This window comes from Castor canadensis, chromosome 3 (genome assembly GCF_047511655.1).
Source record: "Castor canadensis chromosome 3, mCasCan1.hap1v2, whole genome shotgun sequence".
NCBI classification, from domain to species: domain Eukaryota; kingdom Metazoa; phylum Chordata; class Mammalia; order Rodentia; family Castoridae; genus Castor; species Castor canadensis.
The window spans coordinates 155,921,031-155,943,112 of NC_133388.1; the positions used below are offsets into that span (position 1 = coordinate 155,921,031).

The window sequence follows — 22,082 nt, forward strand, 5'->3', positions numbered from 1 at the left end:
GATGTTCTTAAACACCAAAGACCCATCACTCCATTCTGACTCAGTACTAGTCTTGACCTTATAGAATCCAGTTACTGTTCAATCTCACTTTCACAAGGAAATGGAAAACAAGAATAATCTTTCAATTTTGGGATATTTTAAAAACTCAAATTCCTGAATCTCTCATTTCATTTTGATCCACAGTGATGACACAAATAGCTCTAAATCGCCAGAAAACTTTCATTACTTTTGTACTTTGTTTCCCACACTTGTTTTTTTCTGGCTGTCACGCCATGATGGTCACTGAGCCTGAATGACTTATCACAATTAGTAATTTTAGCACTCTAGCTATTGGTTTTCTTAAAAGTCTCTATACCTACAACAAATTTAGATCTTATATCCAATTATTTCAAAGAAAATCTACTTGGTTTTAGTCAGTCACAGAATTAATTCCAAAATGATACATTTCTTATGTTACAATCTGGACCCAAGTCTTATGTTTAGATGTTTTCTTTTTTTTCTTTTTTTTTTTTTTTGGTGGGACTGGGGTTTGAACTCAGAACTTCACGCTTACAAAGTAGGCACTCTATGGCTTAAGCCACACCTCCAGTACATTTTATTCTGGTTATTTTGCAAATGGAGTCTGGTTATTTTGCCTGGGCTGGCCCCCAATTGCAATCCTCCTGATTTCAGCTCTCAACAGGATTACAGGTATGCACCACCAGAACCCAGCTGTTTTCATTTGAAAACAAATATAATCCCCTTTATTGTTTTGTTTTGTTTTTCCCTTTATTGTTTAAACTGGTAGTTTTTGGTGCCTGGTGGGATCTTAGAATCATTTAGAAACTTAAATATACCTTTGCCCCTGTTCCTTTCCCTACTGGTCAAATAAATCAAAGTCTCAGAGGCCAGGACCCGGGCATCATCAGTTTTTAAAAGCACCTCAGGTGATTCTACTTGCATAGTAAGGGTAAAAACCCATCAGTTCAAGCATAATTTTCAAATTTTGTTTTGATATTTGCAACTGAAAGACCATTTTATTATAAACTACAAATACACAAGGCCATGTACACCATAGTTTATGCATAAGCTATTCCAGAGTCATTGAGAGAACTTTTACATCTCCAGCTGACTTGAAAATATAATTTCACTAAAGAAGAAATACCACTGCATGAACAAATTCCCTAAAAATGGAGCCCCAATCTATCTTAATCAACAACAAGAAGTGTGTTCTGCTTTTCTTTTTATATCCTCTAGTTGCTGAGCATAACATTGTATATATAGTAGTTGTTTCATATTTTAAAATAAATAAAACATTCTGCTGAAGATTGTTCAATTCAGTTTCGAAACTTACCACTCTGTCACTGCCCTTCACTCACATTTCTGGAACACTGAACTAGTCTGAATTCTCTCATACCTTTGCACCTTCACATATACTCTGTCCTCTTGCACACATCCCTTCCCCACCTTCACACATTACTTTAAACAGTAACTCCTATGAAGCTAACCCTAGCCTGTTAGGCTGACTTAAATGGTCCTTTGATGCTCCCATTGCACTCAGTAAAAATTTCATTGCCTTGTCCCCACTACACTATAAATTATGCTCATCTCTGAATGTTCTCCTAGTATAGTTGTTGGCATATAACAGTTCCTAAAATCTATAAACTATTTTAAGTGAATTAATGAACATATAGAACAGATTTTATAAATCAAAATTGAATAGAAGGGCCAGGTGTGGTGGCTCATACATGTAATCTTAGCTACTTCAGAGGCAGAGATCAGGAGGATCACAGTTTGAGGCCAGCCTGGGGAAAAAATTACTGAGACCCTATCTCAAAGAACAAGCTAGGCATGGTGGCATACACCTGTGATCCCAGCTACACAGGAGACAGGTAGGTCCAGGATCCCAACTGAAAGCTGGCATTGGGCAAAAATGAGAGACTCTCTCAGAAACTAAAGCCAAAAAAGGTTGGGGGTGGGTGGACATGGCTTAAGTGGTAAAGCACCTGCTTAGCAAGCGTGAGGCCCTGAATTCAAATCCAAGAACCACCAAAAAAATTTTAAATGAACAACAGAATACAATGCAAAAAAGTTATAATGTTATGAGAGCTAGAATACTAGGCCAGACTGGACTACATAAAAGGGTCCTGTCTCAAAAAAGGAAAAGAGAAAAACCCTATAGTGTTAAGCATTCTGAATTTATAGGCTAACTCATATTAGTACAATTTCTGCTGGCAACATTTTGTAATAAAAATAACGGTAACCTCCAATTTAGATGTGTTAATCTAGCTTGGGTCTAATCATTATCTCCTTTCTCTGTTTTTCACAATTTTACTGAGTAGCATTAAAATTTACTATCATTCAACTTCTGATAGCAACATCTTTTTAAATTTTAATCACTTTGTATTCTGAAAAAACAAACCAAACACAAACCAAGGCAATTGCTTAATCTCAGAAGAGTGCCAAAATAAATAAATGTATATACCTGGCTAACCATTTTTGGATAAAATGAAACTATAGCACAGAATTTGCCTCAATGAGCTAACACAGGTCATAAGATTCTCAGACTTACTGTTATGAAACACCTTTACGTCATTTATATCATACATAGTTGAGGCATGAAAATCAATTAAAGAATATCTTACTCTGTCCCTTTATAAAGCACAATTATATTTCAATTGTGTAACCAATGATAAATACAAATTTTTGATGAAATCAAAAATATTAGGTAATATTACAATACCTCTTCCAATGTCTTTGCCTTCCAAATCCTTTAATGTAAATGACATTCCTTTAACAACAAGAATAGCATCACCTTCCCACTTTTTGTGCTTTTTCTTTGAAGCCTTACACCAAACAACACTGAAGTATTTTACTAGGCTATCAGGTTTCTCTTCTTGTTCCTTGGACTCTGTTACTTCTTTAGAGGCAGAATGAACTAGAATAAAAAAACAAATAAAAATAAAAACCACAATATTAAACATGATTTTAATGTCTAAGTATCAAGGTCATTCAAACAAAAGTAAACAGGCACAAGAAAGTCAGACTGTATTAAGTAGTACAAGGCTGGGCACCAGTGATTCATGTCTGTAATCCTATCTACTCAGGAGGCAGAGATCAGGAGGATTGTGGTTTGAAGCCAGCTCTGGGCAAATAGTTCATGAGACCAATCTCAAAAATACCCAATACAAAAAGGGCTGACAGAGTGGCTCAAATGGTAGAGTGCTTGCCTAGCAAGCATGAAGCCCTGAGTTCAAACCCCAGTACTGCCAAAAAGAAAAAAGCAAAAAGATCAGAAAGAAATAAAAAATAAAATATAAAAAAAATATAAAATAAAAAATAAACAAAACTATTTGCATGACATGATTGTTTCCATAGAAATCCTTAGGAATACTAAAATTCTAATGATTAGCTCTAATAGAACAAATTTATCAGGGTCACAGGCTATAAGGTTCATAGGTAAAAATAAACTGTATTCTTAAATTCTTATAGATTAGAAAGAAATACTCAGAAAATGAAAGTTTTTAAATTCCATTCACAGAAGTTTCAAAAAAAAAAATCATGCATGTGGCTAGCTATTATGGTAGTACACACCTGTAATTCCAGCACTGGGGAGATGGAAGCAGGAGGATCACAAGTTCAAGGCCAGCCTGGATTACACAGCAAGACCCTGTCTCAACACACACACACACACACACACACACACACACACACACACAAAACATGAGGGGGCGTGGCTCAAATGGTAGCATGCCTGCCTAGCAACTATCAGGTCCTGAGTTCAAACTCCAGTACTACCAAAAAAAAAAAAGTTTTGTGCTTTGCAGGGTGCGAGTGATTCAAAGCCAGCGAGGTCAGACAGTTCATGAGACCCTATCTCAAAAATATCCAACACAAAATAGGGTTGGTGGAGTAGCTCAAGTGGTAGCATGCCTGCCTAGCAATCTGAGGTCCTGAGTTCAAACCCCAGTACTTTCAAAAAAAAAAAAAACAAACAAACAAAGCAAAAAACAACAGATCTTTCATACCTGCATATCTGGAACTTAAGTATTTACAAAGTGAGTCCTGACTATCTATAACCAATAAATTGTGCTGTGCCCCAAGGGTTTTTTTCCTGAGGAAACAGATGAGTCATTTCCAGTATGACTACATACTGTCTAAAATGCATATCCAAATGGACATTTACCAATCCCTGAAAAGATTCACTGCTGTGACCCTGAGCAGTAACCAAGATGCAAGACTTAAGTACAGATCCCCAGTTTCCTGACCTTCCTTTCATACTAAGTGTGCAGATAAAAGATAATTTTCAGTTACTTCTTTGTATATAGCAGTTTATAAAAAATGGTACAGAATGTTTACTCTCCTCTTTTTATGTATTAGATTACATTTCTGCATAAAATTCTATGGGAAGGAAGTTTCATAATTTAATTAGTCCCTACTATTGGACATTTTTCAGTTGTCATTATTATTCCCAATCCCGTGCACAGTTAGTTCTATTTCCTCAAAATAAAGCCCTAGAAATGAAACTACTGCTCCAATGGATTTAAAGATTTTCACACTCCTGATTTAAACTGCCAAATGTGTCTCAAAAAAAACACTGTACTTACAAAATTCCCACAAACCAAGAATGCTCAGTTCACTGTACCTACATCAGCACAGTATATCATCTATATCCGTTTTTGATTTTTAGTTAATATTTTCATACAGCAAAACCAGCTTTTCCTCTTAATGCACAGTTCTATGAATCTTAGCACATGTTCCGATTGATGTAACCACCACCACAATCAGGATATAGAATTCTTTCACCCCCAAATACTCCCTCAACTACATACTCACCCACCCAGAGCCCCCAGAAACTACTGACCTGTTTTCCACAGATACAGTTTTGTCTGAGAATGTCAAATGAATGGGATCATATAGCATACAAGCTTTTAAGACTGGTTTCTCCCACTCAGAATAATGTCATCAAGATCCATCCCAATTTGTCACCTATAGCAACAGTTTCTTTATCATTGTATGGAATTGAAAAGACAGTTGAGCTGATTCCAGCTTTTGCCTGTCATAAATAAGCTTTTATGAACTTTTTTGTGAGTATTCATGTTTACCAGTTTAATTGGTAAAAATGGTATCTCTTTAACATAATTAGAAATTTATTATTGGTAATGAGACATTTTTAAATATCTCATTTTCTCTTTACTTGACTCCTCTAATTTCATATTATTCTTAAAGAATATACCTGAAGTTAAACGAGAGAGAGAGAAAAGATTTTCATTTCTTTGAACTATTTTATTTTTTGCAGTACTAGGGTTTGAACTCAGGACCTTGTATGTGTAGGAAGGCACTCTACCACTTCACCCATGCCACTAGCCCTTTTTGCTGTAGCTATTTCTCAGGTAAGGTCTGGAGTTTTTGCATGGGACCAACCACAGAACACCATCCTCTTAACTATGCCTCCCAGTAACTGGGATCACAGGCACATACCATGCTCAGCTTATTCGTTGACATGTGGTCTCGATAACTTTTTTTGCCCTGACTAGTCTTGAACTTTGACCCTCCTGATCTGCACCCCAAGGAGCTGAAATTAGAAGTGAGCCATCACACCCAGCCTTCTTTAAACTGAATTTTTAATCTGATCAGAAAATCCTCAACATTCATTCTGCCAACATATTGTCCAAACAGTATAGCTCTCAATCACTACTTATTTCAAATTTTCACTTAAATGTTTTAAGTAGAAAATAGGCATAAAAGAGAAATTAGTAAGAAATTGTCAAAGTTAATGAAAAATTTAAAACTTAAATTTTAATTCATAAAATGCTACTAAAATATTTCTAAGTAGTATACAAGTCCATTTAATATCTTCCTTATAGGAGTTACTAAGATATTCAAGTAAGGAATGGTAATTTTAAGTTAAGTGCAGGTAATTTAAACACTCCTCCCTATTTTCTCACTGCCTCCTTCCTCCACAAAAAAAGAAAAATACATTTTGCCAACATGAAACATTTGTCAGGTTGAAATAAACCTACTCACTATCTAGAAATCCAAACACTGTACTATATATCAATTAATCAGCATGTTTTAATGAAAGAGTGAAACAAAACTTAAAAAAACAAAAATAAGAGAAAATGGGAAGTGAACAGGGGTAATTAGTGCATTGTTTTAGGCCAATATGAAGCTCTTAACTCTTTGATTTCCCACTTGAAAAACTCCATGTAAATCATGGAAAAGGATATTGCCCTTAAAGGATGGAAAGAAAAAAACAAACCAGAATAAGGACAATATGAAAATCAGTGCACAACCAGTCAGAACTTTACAGGCACAGCCTGTGCTTTCTGCACACCTAACTGGCATAGATTGTGCAAGCCCTGGAGAAAATGGATAAAAACCTCAACCACTTCACTTCTTTGCAGCGCACTCCAGATCCCTCCCTCCCTTCCTGTGGGAGCTTTCATTCTTTCCCTTAATAAACTTTCCTACCTCTAACAAGCACCCTTAACACCTACCTTCCCTCTTGTTAACCACCTAAGCCAGCAGGGTTGAGTGGAGGCTTTCTTTCATTCCTACACAAATCTCCCATAACATTTCAGGAAGAAACAAAATCACATGTATAGAGAAGCTTGGTTTATTTGGGTTTTCTTTGGGGAAGGGGTTTTTGTTTTTTGGAGAGGTGGGTTTGTTTATGGGGTTTGGGGTAGTACTGGTGTTTGAAATCAGGGTCTCTCACTTGCTAAGCTGGCACTTTACCACTTGAGCCACACCTCCAGCCCAAAAGAGTTTTAATACCAGAAAAAGTTGTATAGCCCCACTGTGTCTACTTCAAATAGTTAAACATCCATTACTGCCTCCATTTCTTCAAATTCCCATTCTTCAACTACTCTAATCTGACTTTCAGTATAGTCTTCCCCTAAAACTCCTTTGTTAAAGGCAGTTTTGTTACCTATCAATAAACCCACATTCTATTTTCTAGTTCTGAACAAAGTTCTCAAAAACACGAAACAGTGTTGATCATTTCCTCCTTGAAATACTGAACTGTTTTTGTAGCTTTTTAACACCCTTCAAATTTCCCTCCTCTTTGGCTGCTTCTTGGACATCTTTGCAGTTCAAACTTCTTTTTCCTACCTTTATTTATGGGAGCTCTTAAGAGCACTCTTCTATTCTCACTGTGTACATTAAATTAGTTAATTCATTCTTATGGCCTCGATACCATTCATATAGATTTTTTTTCCTCAAGACCACAGCTTCAGATCTTGCTACCTGTATATATAATTGTCTCCATAAATGTCCAGCAAACATCTCAAACTGGTCATGCTCACTTATCTTCTCTCCAAAAACTGCATCTCCTTAAAGATTTCCTGTGCCGTATCCTTGTTCAAGTTAGAAAATTGGAAATCATGCTTAACACTCTCCACTTTCTCAATCCCACAACCAATCAACCACATAATCCAGACACTTCTATCCCACACATGATTCTCAAAGCTATCACTGGTTGGAGTGGCTCAATCAAGTGGTAGAGCGCCTGCTTAGCAAGCTCAAGGCCCCTGACTTCGAGCCCCAGTACTAAAAAAAAAAAAAAAGTTATCTACTGTTTGCCTTCTCCATTGTCTCCCCTTACTTCCAACTACCTGACAAGGATTTCTAGCAGAATCTTCCCAACAGGTCTACTAAGCTACCTCTATTCTCTAAAAGTGCATGTCGCATTAAGTACAGCTACCTATTTTTCAATGTAAAACTGATCATGTATCCCTCTTGCTTACAATCCATTAATCTTGAAGAAAGCATGTTACTTACTGCCATAGAGCCTTTTACTTCTCCTCCTCCAACATTCTTAACTTTTACTCACCCCTGTATTGGTTAAATTTCCCTGATTGCCAAATTAGATCAAGTTTCTCTATTATCTCTTTTTTATCTCAACAATTAATTATCTGATAAATTATTTAATGTCAGCCTTCCTCACTGAACTACAGTTTGTTTGTAGAGGAACAGTCTGTTTTGATTTTGCTCAACATATTCCCAGACAATAAGTATTTTTCAAAACTGCCATTTTTGACTCTGGGTACATTTTGATAATACTTAATGAAGATAAAATTATCTTAACATTAGCTTTCAGCTGGGCACCAGCTGTAATCCCAGCTACTTGGAACGAGGCTGAGATCAGGAGGATTGCAGTTCAAGGTCAGCCCAGGCAAATAGTTCCTGAGACACCCCTCCTCCAAAATAGCCAGAGCAAAATGGACTGAAAGTGTGGCTCAAGTCGTAGAGTACCTGCTTTCCAGGTGTGAAGCCCTGAGTTCAAACCCCAGTCCCACCAAAAAAGAAAAACCCTACTAGAATTTTAAATATGCATTAACATGGACAGGAAATATAAATTTAAGATTGAAAGTTTTTATTACACTAAAAAATACAAATCTCACTGGGCGCTGGTGACTCACACCTGTAATCCTAACTACTCAAGAGGCAGAGATCAGAAGGATCAATTCAAAGCCAGCCTAGGCAAATAATCTGTGAGACCCTATCTCAAAAACATCCATCACAAAAAGAGCTGGTGGAGTGGCTCAAGGTGTAAGCCCTCAGTTCAAACCCCACTACTGAAAAAAAAAAATACAAATCTCTTCAAACTGATAATCATCTAGTTTTCTTTACCTAATAAAAAATTGTATGTAAAATAAGTACAAATATTATATTATGTAAAATAAACCCAGAAGATATTTCTTTGTATTAAAGATGATTCTCAGGGGCTGGCGGAGTGGCTCAAGTGATAGTGTCTGCCTAGCAAGCACAAGGCCCTGAGTTCAAACTCCAGTACCACCAAAAAAAATTTAAAAAGAATTTAAACGTATAAATTAAAATTATGAAATAACCATTGTATATGTCAATTTCATAAAGCGAGTATATTATTAAAAAAAAGATAAGTCAGATTGATATTTTAAGAACATGGTAGAGACTATACATTTCATCTTTTTATTTTTGTATGTGCAATACTGGGGGGGTTTGAACTCAGGGCCTTACACTACCAAGTGTAAGAGCAGGAGCTCTCATATTTCTTCAATATAACATGCCACAGTGTATATGCAATAAGTGCTAAAATGGAAAAAAATCAAAAAACTACAATATTCCCAGATATCTGTTATATGCTCAAGATTTTTAATTCATCTAAATATTAGAAGTTATTCATCAATTTCAATTCTGAAATTCCAATAATTGAACATGCAAAGCTTTATTTAAAAAAAAATTCACATGCTGTTGCTGATAAAGGGTAAAACTGTACAACCACTTTGCAAAAAGATCTGTAGTTTCTTAAAGGTTAAGTGTACGTGTTCCCTAACCTAGCATTCCATTCACAAAAAAACCTTGTATGAGAATATTAATAGAATCTTTGTACATAACAAAATCACTCAGAAATCTATCAAGAGAAAAAAACAGATAAACTGGTATATCTATAAACAGAATACTATTTAGCAATAAATAATATTTTGATAGTCAAAAATAAGTGAATATTAAAACATTAAGATAAGTAGAAACATATATTATGATTCCAATTACATGAAATTCCAGAAGAGACAAAACTTATCTAGGATTTTTCTTTTACTTTTTTTGGAGACAGAGTTCTCCCTATGTAGCCCAGGCTGGACTCATTATTTGTAATCCTCCAGCATCACTCTCCAAAGTGCTGGGATTTACAGGTTTGCACCCCCACACCCACAATCCCAGCACTCAGGAATCTGAGGCAGAAAGAGCACAAACTCAAGACTAGCCTGGGCTACCTAGAGAGACCATGTCTCATAAAAAAATCCAAAACAACAAAATAAACAAACAGCATTTACTTTTGTATTTGTTAAGTATGTACCCGTGTTTCATTTAATTATCATGTAAGTACTAACAATCAAATGTACCATCAAATATTTAATTTTGAGAATTTGTGGATCCTAGCATTTGAAAAAGGTAAATTATGATATTTAGGTATGGTATATTTGGTATCAATTATAATACAATCATGTAAATAAATTTCAATTACACCTCATCAAAAAATTTCGTCTCTATTTTACTGAGTTCTTTGTCTTATGGCAACAAAGAGTACACAAATCAGTATGTTATTTTATACTAAAAGGATATGTTTTAACAAGGCATTTATTTAACCACCATCATTAACAATACATTAAATACAATTTATTGCACTGAGATATTTAAACATGACTATTTAAAATGTGACATTACTCTACAAGAAGGCACATGGAAAAATAACTCATATTTTAAACATTTTTACATAAGTAAAGAAGGAACAGGATAGAGAAATTCAAAAAGGAAATAACACCAAGATGCTCCTTATACAAAAAGATAGGGATTTAATTTTAACATTTTAAGAAATCTTTTCTCAGGATGCCATTATACATCATATCTAATTTAGAAAACCATATTATAATAATAATGCCATGGCCATTTAAGCTTATATGGATAAGAGAAAGATAGGAAGCTAGCAAAAATAACCCATCTGCTATCTAAACTACTAATAATGAATGAAATAATCTTATGACTTAGCATATCTTTCAAATTTAAAATGCTTCTACAGAACCAAGTCTAAAAATAAAATCACTCTTCGCTGTTTCCCCCGACATTGTATTTTGTAGATAAAGCTATGGCCTCAAACAATTCTCTGTGGTATGCAGGATGATTGGAAGCGTCAGTGTATATTCCACTGGTGGCAGCAGAATTTCCTCCTCTATGTTCCCTGCAGTGAAACCTCTCCTCAGCCAAAACTGCTAATGAAGTTGGCAAGCAATCCCTAAACTCAAAAAGTCTCAGTATCAAAAAGAAAAACAAAGTTTTAGCTCAGAATTTCCACACGACATTCGGCAAAATAACAAACAGCTTTCAAAAGGATCAAAGAAGTAATTTGTTTTATTCAGGAATTTTCATAACAGTAAGTCCACCTTATTCGTGGATTACACATGGTTTTGACCAAGCATAGTCAAAACTGTCAACTGCAGTTCAGTTGACGCAGAGCTCAGTCAATCCTGTGTTACCATGGTTCTATTTCCCCTCCCTTAATTTTGTGAAAATCTGCCTCCAAAAAGCAAGGTAAAAGTTATGGTAATCCTCCAAAGTCAAAAAGGGCATATAATGTGCTTAATTTAAGTGATAAAGTAAAAACTTCAGCAGAAGTTGGGTGGTGGCATGGAAAAAATGAATCAAATATCCACAGTATTCGCAGTAAAGAACATGAAATAAGATCTCATTTTTAGTGAGCAGTTAATGTGTAAAACAGTAATTTTTTGTGATAGTAATGCAGCCTGCTCTGTGTAATTTCAAGTTAAGGATGCTCATACCTATTGTTTCTATGGTACAGGGAAATTTGAATAATTTTAGAGCACTGAACTCTGCACTGAGCATTTCCTCAATGTCAGTTTCTTAGAACCACAGACCCTCCAATACCAAAACGTACTATGATAATCATAGTTGCACAGAGGAGGCGATTAGAGAATGGAGCAGAATTAAACTTTTACAAATGAAAATTAAACAAGGCTGACTCAGAAAAACTGCTTCAGTAAATTCACTGAAATGAAAGTAAAAATACATAAAAATAAGGTTTCTTATTCTACACAGCCCCTAACTCCTAACAAACTGTGTCACAACACAACCAAAGAAATAGTAACCCTGAACAATGCCAGAGAAGAATATGATTGATTATAACAGGTAATACTTATGTTATTTTATGAACACCACGAAAAAAATTTTTTTTTCTTTTTCGGTGATACTAGGTTTGAACACAGGGCTTCACACTTGTTAGACAGGTGCTATACTCCAGCCCAAGGGAATTTTCAAAAACAATTTTGTACATAATTTTTATTTTCCACACTGATATTAGAACCAAACTATCAAAAAAGACTATGCTTACTTTTTTGAATGCAGAACTATTTTCTAGATACATTTCACAGAATTAATATCCCACAAACACACTTTGGAAAACTGATTTTGCTACAAAGTCACCACTCAAATTGAATATTCATTATTGACTTTGAGTTTAGCATGCTGAAATTATAATATGAATCACATTTCATACAGTAATTCACTTTTAATAATTTCAGAAAGTTAAAGCTTTCTTTTGTAAAGATGTATTTACTAGAACCAAATTATTAAAATATTACATGAAATAAGTTTCATTACACTCAAAGTTATAGCACAGATTAAAAGAGAAATTTGTCAAAAGGATATATCATATACTCTAAGACTTTTTATAATAAAAAATTTAACACTAATAGCAAGTACAATATGCATTTTAAATTCAATCAATGAAATTAAGTAATCAATAGACCAACATAATACCCATAAGAGTTCACTTTGTTAACTTTTTCTATTTCAATAGCCATAACCTAAATTTAATTTTCTCACTACAATGACTACTCCAAATGCTGTAACTTCCTAAATAAATCACAGCTCTAATCGTATCATCTCCACAATAAAGGAAAAAGCCTTCAATGGCATCCCATTGTACATTCAGGTTAAGTCTGACTCCTTAAAAATAGCATTTACTATAACTCATAATCTGACACCAACCAACATCCAAACTGATATCCTTCAGTTCACTTTCATCCTACTTCACTCTTCAACAACAATTTTTTAAGAATCTAGCATGATTTAAGCACCAAGCTCAGTTCTAAAATATTCTATTTCATTGGCTCTCAGAATTTAGCTAGCATCAGAATCTCTGTAGGACATATAATAAGAGACTGCCAGACCCTCCCCCAGAATTTCTGATTCAACTGGAACAGATTTACATTTCCAACAAGTTCTCAAGTGATGCTGCTGTGCAGGACTCACACTCAGAGAACCATTGCTCTAGTCCACCATCCACAAACTGGAAGCTCAGTGGCAGAATGAGACCTACTTCCATGTCGGTACCGGATTTTAAAGACATTTTTAACAATTTGCAAACATTTCGGAATTGGAAATTTTCACATAATCTGGCTTATTCCTGCACGTAAAATTTCTGCTCAAGCCAAACCAAAGCTACCCCAGTTAGTCTATGAAGATCTCTGTCCAGGTTACCACAGCCAAAACTGCTCTCCACCCTCTCACTTTAAGTCACCTAGCTGCACACCCTGATCCACTTCATCCCATCCTCTATGTCCTCAAAGGGCTTCAAACACCCCTTTCTCCCTAGTATTTCTGAAACTCCACCCACCCCATTCTAAAATCTTTCCTTAACAAAATTCCAGTAAAAATGGAAATTCTCCAAAACAGAAAAAAAATGAAAAATCCTTACACATATTAAAGATTTAACATACATTAAATATGTATGCTTTAAAAATAAAGGTCTTATTTCCAGATGCTAAAATAGCAGTATTTGCAGAAATCATGACTACAGATTATATTGTAAACTATAAACACATAAGCATGATTTTTTTGCTTTTATTCTCAGTAAAATTTTCAGTTTTTATTCTCATTTCCACTGTGAAAGAAACCTTTCCCAGAATAAAATACTTTAAATGAATTAAATATAAATTTTAAATCACACAGTCAAAATATATTACAGCTTCAGTAAGATATCTCATTTTGCTGGACAAAAAAGAGAAGAGGATAGGGTAATGGTACAATTCCCCTGATTACATAACCTAACAATCTTTAAAAGCAAGTTTACTTATACTATGCTAGGGATGGAACCCAGGCCCTGGCATGTCTAGGCAGGTACTCTACACTGAGCTATATCTCCAGCCCTAAGAGAAATTTTTTATGAAATAAATTTTAATTTTAAATCTGGAAATATTTTGGTGGATTTTTACTTCCATAGAATAGAGAATTAAAACTCACACACACAAAAAAAAAAACACTGAATAATGGTCCTTGCTCTGTCATAAATAGCTATGTTACCTCGAGTAAATCATTGAGTTCTCCCTAGACCTCAACTTTATCACCTCTAAACTGAAATATTTCCCAAATATCTTCCATTTCTAAAACAGAGGACTCAATTCCTTCAAAAGACAAAAACATAAAAAACCATATCAGATAGATAAGCTTGTTATTAGAATAGTTTCTAAATCAAACTGACTTTAAAACTTTTGACCCAGGCCTGGTGGCACAAGCCTGTAATCCTAGCACTCAAGAGGCTGAATCATGAGCACTGCCAAATTTGAGGCCCTTTATCAAAAAAACAAACAAAAAAAGAAACCATTGAAAAAAAAACCTTTATCACTTTTTCCAAAGTTCTAACAAAAAATGTCGAAAACTAAAAACCTTGAAAGAACACGTTTGTATACATATTTGTGTATATTTTAATAATCAAAATAAAAGGTCTTTATGAGGCCAAAAATTAAACATCTTAGAAAAAAATTGGGAGATGACAATTACTATGCCAACCAATCAGTAAGCTTTAATAACTAAAAAGAAAGTTTAATATTTAGAAAATTCTATCAAAGAAGAGAAAGTCAGACATGGTGATGCACACCTACAATCCCAGCACTTGGGAGGGTAAAACAGGAGGATCAAGAGTTGGAGGCCAGCCAGAGACACACAGAGAAATTCTGTCTCAAAAAAAAAAACTGGAAAAAAAAAAGCCACTCCTGGTAATCCCAGCTACTCAGAAAATAGGAGGCTAGAGGTTCAAGGCCAGCCTAAATAAAAAGTTAGCAAGACCCCCACATCTTTAACACACAAGACTAGCATGGTAGTACAATTTATAATCTCTATAATCCAGGAGGTGTAGGTAGGAAGATCTCAGTCCAAGGCCAGAACCCAGGCAAAATCAAGGCCCTATCTGAAAAATAACTAAAGCAAAACAAAGGGCCAGGAGTGTGGCTCAAGTGGGAGAGTGCTTGCCAAGCATGAGGCCCTGAGTTCAAATTCCAGTACCACCAAAAAAAGATATGGAGATAAAAAGAGAAAGAAAAAGAAAATCATGTCTAAAGATTTTTCCATAATAGAGATTAACATTTTTCAAAAACTGTGTTCTGCTCAGAATATTCCCAAATTAGTCATTTAATGACTATTATATTCAGGTAAATCATGCCGTAAGCGAATTGCTTTCAGCTTCTCCACTTCAATTTTTGCTCTTAGTAGCTCTTCCTCTAGCTGCTGCCTTCTTTTCAATCCATCCCTCTTCTCCTGAACATATAATCCAAAATTTTTTTGATTTTCTAAAATTATCTGATGCTCTTCTTTTAACATTTGCAGAATCTGGGGATCATACCCTAATAGTGACCTAATGTGTTCTTCACTCTCATGCCGAAAAAAATCATCTCTCCTTGGAACAGAAGATGGAGACGATGTCATTCTCATATCAACAGAGGAAAGTGATGGTGACAAAGATCTTTCCATTACATGTACTAATTCATGTTCTTCTCTTTGTTCTAAAGTATCACTGTGTGGAGGATTTGAAACCAGTGGAGGAGGTGGTTTAATGTCTTCTTCTTGCTTCACCTCCACTGTAATAGCAACAGGACGGTGATCCAACATCACCGGTAGTGAACTGGTGCCAGCTTGTGCAGCCTCATCCAAGTTTGCACTATAGCACATAAAAAAAGCATTATACAATGTAAACCAAATGAAAATAAGAGTATATTTATAGCATAATTTCATATTCTATATCCATTAAATTAAAAAGCTTTGAGCAGGTGTAGTAGTGCACAGCTGTAATCCCAGCACTCAGGTAGCTAAAGCAGGAAGATCTCAAGTTCCAGGATAGCCTAGGCAACACATTAAAATGTTGTGTCAAAAGAAAAAAACAGACAAATATATATGGAAAGCTTCAAAACTATACAGAAAATTATGAAACAAAAAAAGCTTAACCCTGGGAATAACAAATTAAAGTGACTAAAATGAGGATTTCAATAATATCCTATTTCATTTTCTTTTGTTTTGTGGTCCTGGAGATTGAACCCAGGGTCTAGAGCATGCTAGGCAAGATTTCTACTACTGAGCACATCCCTAGCCCTCTACCTTTAACTTTAAAATTAAGTTCTTCATAAGATAGAAAATTACAAGATTAATAAGGTAGATAAAAAAGAAAATCCACTCTTTATGCTCTCAAAGAGGCACCAATTGATCCTACAACTTTGAGGTTCTTAAATGGCTGTAATGGGTCATTTCATGTATTCTGGGCTTTGCTATTTCCATACCTTAGTCCTACACCTCCTGCCTCTGTTCTCTTGAATTGACCTAAAACCAATGAAGGCCTATGACTTTCAGGAAAACAGTGGAAAGCTATCTATAGGAGGTACTGATTTCTGCATTTGCCCAAACAAATAACAATAAAAATTTGGTGTGGTTTCAAGTATGACTAACTATCAGGGACTTATCCTACTTATACTGTTTCAGATCAGTAGCACTCCGCCTTTACCTGTCCTAAACCTGTAAGTCTTTGAACCATGGTCAAATGCCGTTCCTAAGAGCAAGAGTTTTTAATCCATCAGTGTATAACTAGCACCTAACATAAGACAGCACTGTACTTAGAACCTAGTGGATGTTCATTATATGTCAAATGATCAACTAAAATAATTTTAATGAAATGCTTTTAAAGAGCTAATACAGACATGCTGAAGGTTTATTAAACATAGTTAACTCCCATAAAACATGCATTCCTCATAGACACAACTATCATTTTAGCTTAATTCAAACTTTGGTATAATATTTACTTTGACAATGCACCTTGAAATTCTGGGTTTGTTTGTTTGTTTTTGGTTTGGGGTTATTTTGGCAGTACTGGAGTTTGAACTCAGGGCTTTGCATTTGCAAGGCAGGTGCCCTACCACTTAAGCCACAGTTCCAGTCCTGAATTGCTACTTTTTCAAAGTAATTTCATATGGCCTCCTGATGTTTACCACAGGCTGTGTTCTTACACTGACTGTACAGAAAGAGGAGACAAAGTAAACCTGTCCCATATACATCTCAGTCCTGGTCCTGTGCCTGGTCTTTATTGTGAATGGGAAGACATGGGGAAAAGACAGATAGATAGATTGACTGATTTTAAAAAACAGATAGTGCTTTATACTTAAGAGAAAATTTGACAATCAACGCTCTTCAAAATGGTCCTAGAGCCAGGCCCTAGTGGCTCACGCTTGTAATCCTAGCTACTCAGGAGGCAGAGATCAGGAAGATTGCAGTTCAAAACCAGCCCAGGGCAAACAGTTTGTGAGACCCTATCTCAAAAAAACCTATCACAAAAAAGGGCTGGTAGAGTGGTTCATGGTATAGTGCCTAAGTTCAAACTCCAGTACCACAATAAATAAATAAATAATTTCATGTATAACATGAAGTTATTAATTTATCATCTTGCTTCTTAAGATTTTTCTTAATTATGCTTCTGCCTAACTTAAAAATAAAAGTTATAGATGGGAACGAGAATATTAAAACACATGGAAATATGCTAACATTATTTAGAGGACATTTTATAAATGATAAGTATGGTCATTACTTACCATTTATTAACATATTTACTAGTAAATTATAAATAAGTATACTATTAATCATCTACGTGAGTGATTAAAATGCTGGAATGGTCCAAGCAGAATGTAATGAAAATTTTCACTCCCCACATGTTACTTACAAATGGCAAGACATGCTAGAAATATGAGATATTTGCCTAAGACACAAAAGAAACAACTCAATACATATAATATATAGTAAAAAAATCTATTTGTAGATTATATAAATTCTTTCAGTTTTGTTCTTTTAATTTTCATTTTATGGTTTCCAAAAGCAAAATAATGAACTGTATTGTAATTCAAATTAACAAGATTTGCTTCTATTAACATCACTACTGAAAACTGGAATGGAAAAGATCAAAATTACAGATGAAAATTAATTTTAAAAAACTTACATAATTACTTTTTCAAATTAGTATGCATAGCAGAGTATAAACAAAGACATTATACTCCTATGTAAGTTAAAAGTATGCTTGTATCTGGAATATTCCATTCCATTTTAATTAAAATGTTACAAGTAAAGCCTAAAGTAAAAAAACAAGTTTAGGGAAGGTCACAACAATGATAAACAGAGGACTTCTAAAATTTATGAATCTGATTTTAGAGGATCAAAGAGGTTACAAAAACCACAAAATATAATCTGATTAATAGAGAGAGGCAAAAATAATGACATAAATCAATGTGAATTTTAAAAATAAACTTACAAAACAGGTATATATTTTTAAATATGTTAAATAATACAAGCTATAATATTTCCTTATAAAGAGGGGAGAGTTTGGTGAGATTAAATTATATTTATGAAGAAACACAATTAAAATTATAGAATTATAAACAGAGATAATAAAGATGGAAGGTGATGTCACTGAATAAGCACATTAAATATAAAAATATATTAAAATAAGCTAGTGTAGCTAAAATGTCAGTATAGATACTAACAGGTAAAAACTTTATGTATTCTTCCCTTTAAAATCTAAAAAGTTGGTATTATTTAAAAGGTATAGAAAAATATAAATCAGTTAACTGATTTTGATAAAAGAAATGTTGGCGTCTCAAAAAGTTTTGTGTGTATATGAAGCATTTATATATACATACATGGTCAAAAAGTAAACAGATACGTAGTTATAGATGATTTCTCTTCTACACTCACTATACTTATAAAATATACAGCTAACTAAAACTACAGTTTCTTTGTGTTGTTTTGACATTATAAAAATCTAAATTTAATACTCAAAAGGCATACTGTTACACCTGTAATGCAAAAGCCATTTTTCTCTATGGTTAGAGGGTGGTAGAAATTGTAGATAAGTAGCACAGCATACAACAATTTTCTGTAGCAATTAATGGTCAGTCAACATATTAGAATCTCATCATTTGTCATCACAGTGAAAATTTTAACCAATAGTCCCAAGAATTAATCCACACTGTGTAACAATGACCTGCAATTCCCACTAGAGATACTTTTTTACTGTGCTATAAAGTAAAATGAAGCAATATATGACAAGAAGCTAGGCTCAAAAAAATTTTTCTAATAAATTGCCAAAATAACAGATCTGCTCAGCTAAAAAAGTTTTTCCTTCTATTTCTTTCCTAACTTCAAAGAGATTTCACAGGTAATCAGTAATTTTGCTTATGTAATGCCTCTCCTACCAGTAAGAAAGCACATTGTATAAAGCTTTGTTTGAAAGGCCCTTCAACTAACAAGGAGTCTACAGTTTGTTTAAATTACCCTAAGTGGTTCAGAAGAAGAATGTAGCTGCCATTTTATCTTTTGCAAAGGGTTAAAATGTGAGTTAGTAGCAAGGTAACAGTTTTGAAGTTTCCTAGGCAAATAGTTCCATACAGCACAAATTTAACCCTCAAGTTATTTTTTAACCCTGAAAGAACCCAGTTGCTCTATGGGTATATTAAAACTCATAGTTTGGTATCCTTGCAAAGTAGTATGAGAAAGTTTGCCCTTTTTTGTCTAACTCTAGATCAAAGTGAAACTAGACCATTAATAAATAAAAACAAAAACTTTTCATTTTATTAACTAATCTGAATCTCTTAATTAGGTATTAACTCCCTTTAGTTGTGTCTATTTTACCTATTTTAAATATTAGAAAAATAAATAAACCTGTGTTCATATATACAAAATCATGTCACTAACAAGTTGACTTAATTATTGACTTTAGTTCCACTTGTTAGTGTAATGCATATTGAATAAATGTATACAGTGACATTTCATAAAAAAGCAGTTTCCTTTTTCCTGGAACTGCTAACTTTATATAAATTTTATATGAAATTGAAAAATCCAATGAAATAATCTTAAATAAGAAAAAGGTATCTCTCAGAAGCAAATTAAATAATTGAATTTTGCAGTTTGAAAAGTTTATGAACTGAAGTCACAAATTTCATCTCATTTATTCTTCCCCAACCTTTACTTTTAGAAACTGTAAGAGGAGAGGACAAGACAGCAAAAAGTGGCTTAAATCAAATGCTGCAGAAAAATTCCTTATAGCCTCACTTTTCTTTTTTTAAGAAAGCAAAACAAAGACACTATTCAGTGCTCCCGTGGTGGGGATGCTTACTATGCATATCTCTACCACAACTAAGCCAAAGCCCAATAGATAGGAGGCGCCATAATTTTCCACAACAAAATAAAATAAAGCTTACCTTTGTATGTGGTTCCTGTCTCTTACCAGGCAAAAACTGGAAATCTGGGGAATCATCTCCATAACTTTCTTGGTTGGCTCAGAAATATTGCTTTTAAAATCTGATTGGGCCTCTTTTTGCTGCAATAGCTCCTGTTTGGCATATTCTTTGAGCCTTTTGTAAAGGGTGCGTAGGCCCTGCGCTGTTCGAGGAGGGCGGTCTACTCCAATTGCATTATAGTTAACTGCTATGATATCCCAACATCTATTCTTTTCCACTATTACTGAATGTTTATTAGTGTGTTCTTCGAGAATTTTCACATATGGCTTCACAAGCTTTAGCAAATCAAGCTTTTCAGATAAGGTAAAATTGGAAGATCTAGCCTTTCCTACCATTGTTCTTTTGAAATTCAGTAGGCAGCTTCTGAAACCACCATGCAGCCTTCAGCTCTGCTCAGCTCTTTTCACAAACAGAAAAAGATCAGGCTTAACTAGGCTAGCCTCATTTAGGCCCACGCCTACAGGGGAGGGTTTATTAAAATTCCTCCAGCTTAAGCTGACGCAGGTTCAGGAAATCTGCTTAAGCCAAGCCTGACCTACATAAAGCTTCTCACTGAAGAAGGCAGGAAGGCAAAAGCAAAACACACTTGTGTATAAAGAGAACAGCTCCAGATAGGATTTAATGCACAAAGGTCTAGAGATAAGCATGGAACACAGCTAAAAATTAGCTAATTTAGTGAGACTATCGAATTTCCTCACAGGCATGCCTGGCTGATAGACTGAAACTGCATTGCAGTATCACTTTAATAAAAACAAAAGAGGAACTGTTTTGTGCTATTTGTTTACAAATTCAGTAGACCGAAAACTAGAAGACATGAGTAGTGAGTGTAGTGATTTCTAACAGAGCTCTAATCACTGTTTCTGAGCTGGGTGTTCTCCCTTATAAAATTTGCATAATGCTGGTCCTGCTGTCAATCAGGAATTGCATATCCTCTAGCTAGTTAGGTTACACCCAGCTCAGACTCCACAGTAAAGTTAAGCTTCTCCTTCATTTTACAGTCTACAGGAGCACTTATTTTTTTTTTTATTTAAGAAGAAATTGTTGAACACTAAATCTTAAAACTGAATAAAAATTGTTTTTAAGGCAATGGCTTATTCTATCTATAATGTACGCAAATATACTAGCCTGCTTTATCATGTGTAAAAATCACTATTCACGATGAGAAATAGCATAATCATGTCTTAGCTAAGAGTGCACAAAACAAAATCACATTTGCTATTATAATGGAGTAGGGTTTTCTACTTAGCTATAATCACACGACCTGGACTATGAAAGGAAAGCCTAATTTTGCCATTTGTAAATCCTTCAGGTCCCGTATTTAATCTCAGTCTGAAAACATATTATAAATAATAATGTGAGCAAAGTAAACCTATATTCTCATGATATACATGTTTCTCCAAAGGTATCAAAACATACTTGAAGCTGGGTTTGGTAATACAAGTCTGTAATCCCAGCACTCAGAAGTCTGAGGCAAGAGGATGGCAAGTTCAAGGCCAGCCTGGGCTACTTAGAAAGACCCTATTTCAAAAAACCAATGACTAGGAATGAAACTCAGTGGTAGAGTCCCCAGGTACCCTACAACTGATGACTGGATCAAAATATTGTGGTATATATACACAATGGAGTATTACTCAGTCATAGGAATAATGACGTGGTTTGGAGGTAAATGGATGCTTAATGCTTACAAAGCAAGTACTCTGCCACTTCAGCCACAACTCCAGTTCATTTTGCTCTAGTTATTTTTGCAGATGGAGTCTGGAGAACTATTTGCCAGAAGTGGCTTCCAACAGTGATCCTCCTGATCTCAGTCCCCCAAAGTAGCTAGGATTACAGGTGTGAGTCGGGATTTTTTCTTAATGTGGCTAAAGAAAATGAGGGACTGAACTTTTAATTACATTGAATTTTGATTAATTCAAAAAAATTTTAAGCTAAAGCAACACATATTTCCACCTTAAACACGACTTTATTGTTTTGGTAGGATTACATTTTGCCTTAACGTTTTCA

At 34.6% G+C, this 22,082-nt stretch overlaps 2 protein-coding genes and 1 non-coding gene across 6 annotated transcripts in view; 1 reads left to right on the plus strand and 2 right to left on the minus strand.

Annotated features, from left to right (window-relative positions):
* The window catches only part of Rad54b (RAD54 homolog B), a 90,261-nt gene that overhangs the window by 34,192 nt on the left and 33,987 nt on the right, over positions 1–22,082 (minus strand). For 2 of the 4 annotated variants that reach the window (XM_074068853.1, XM_020151731.2), the window contains exon 4: positions 2,723–2,917. In XM_074068853.1, the coding sequence (XP_073924954.1) occupies positions 2,723–2,917 (195 nt within the window). Of the gene's footprint in view, positions 1–2,722; positions 2,918–15,154; positions 15,294–20,039; positions 20,177–22,082 lie in introns of those variants that run through there. The other 2 variants (XM_074068854.1, XM_074068855.1) reach the window with 2 other exon arrangements.
* On the minus strand, positions 10,065–20,936 carry Fsbp (fibrinogen silencer binding protein). The gene is made up of 2 exons (XM_020151730.2): positions 20,040–20,936; positions 10,065–15,469 (listed from the first exon to the last, which is right to left on the minus strand). Exons 1-2 carry the CDS (start codon positions 20,411–20,413, stop codon positions 14,944–14,946), a joined length of 900 nt encoding a protein of 299 aa, XP_020007319.1. The 5' UTR covers positions 20,414–20,936; the 3' UTR covers positions 10,065–14,943.
* On the plus strand, positions 16,768–16,899 carry LOC141422265 (small nucleolar RNA SNORA51). The gene has a single exon (XR_012446859.1). It is a non-coding gene; the product is annotated as a small nucleolar RNA SNORA51 (small nucleolar RNA).

What these genes read in the sequence shown, in the direction of transcription:
- Fsbp (XM_020151730.2), bottom strand. Translation starts at nt 20,413, where the DNA reads ATGGTAGGAAAGGCTAGATCTTCCAATTTTACCTTATCTGAAAAGCTT. An exon ending in GACAGGAACCACATACAAAG is followed by an intron (nt 15,470 to 20,039) that starts GTAAGCTTTATT and finishes TATGTGCTATAG; the next exon opens with TGCAAACTTGGATGAGGCTG.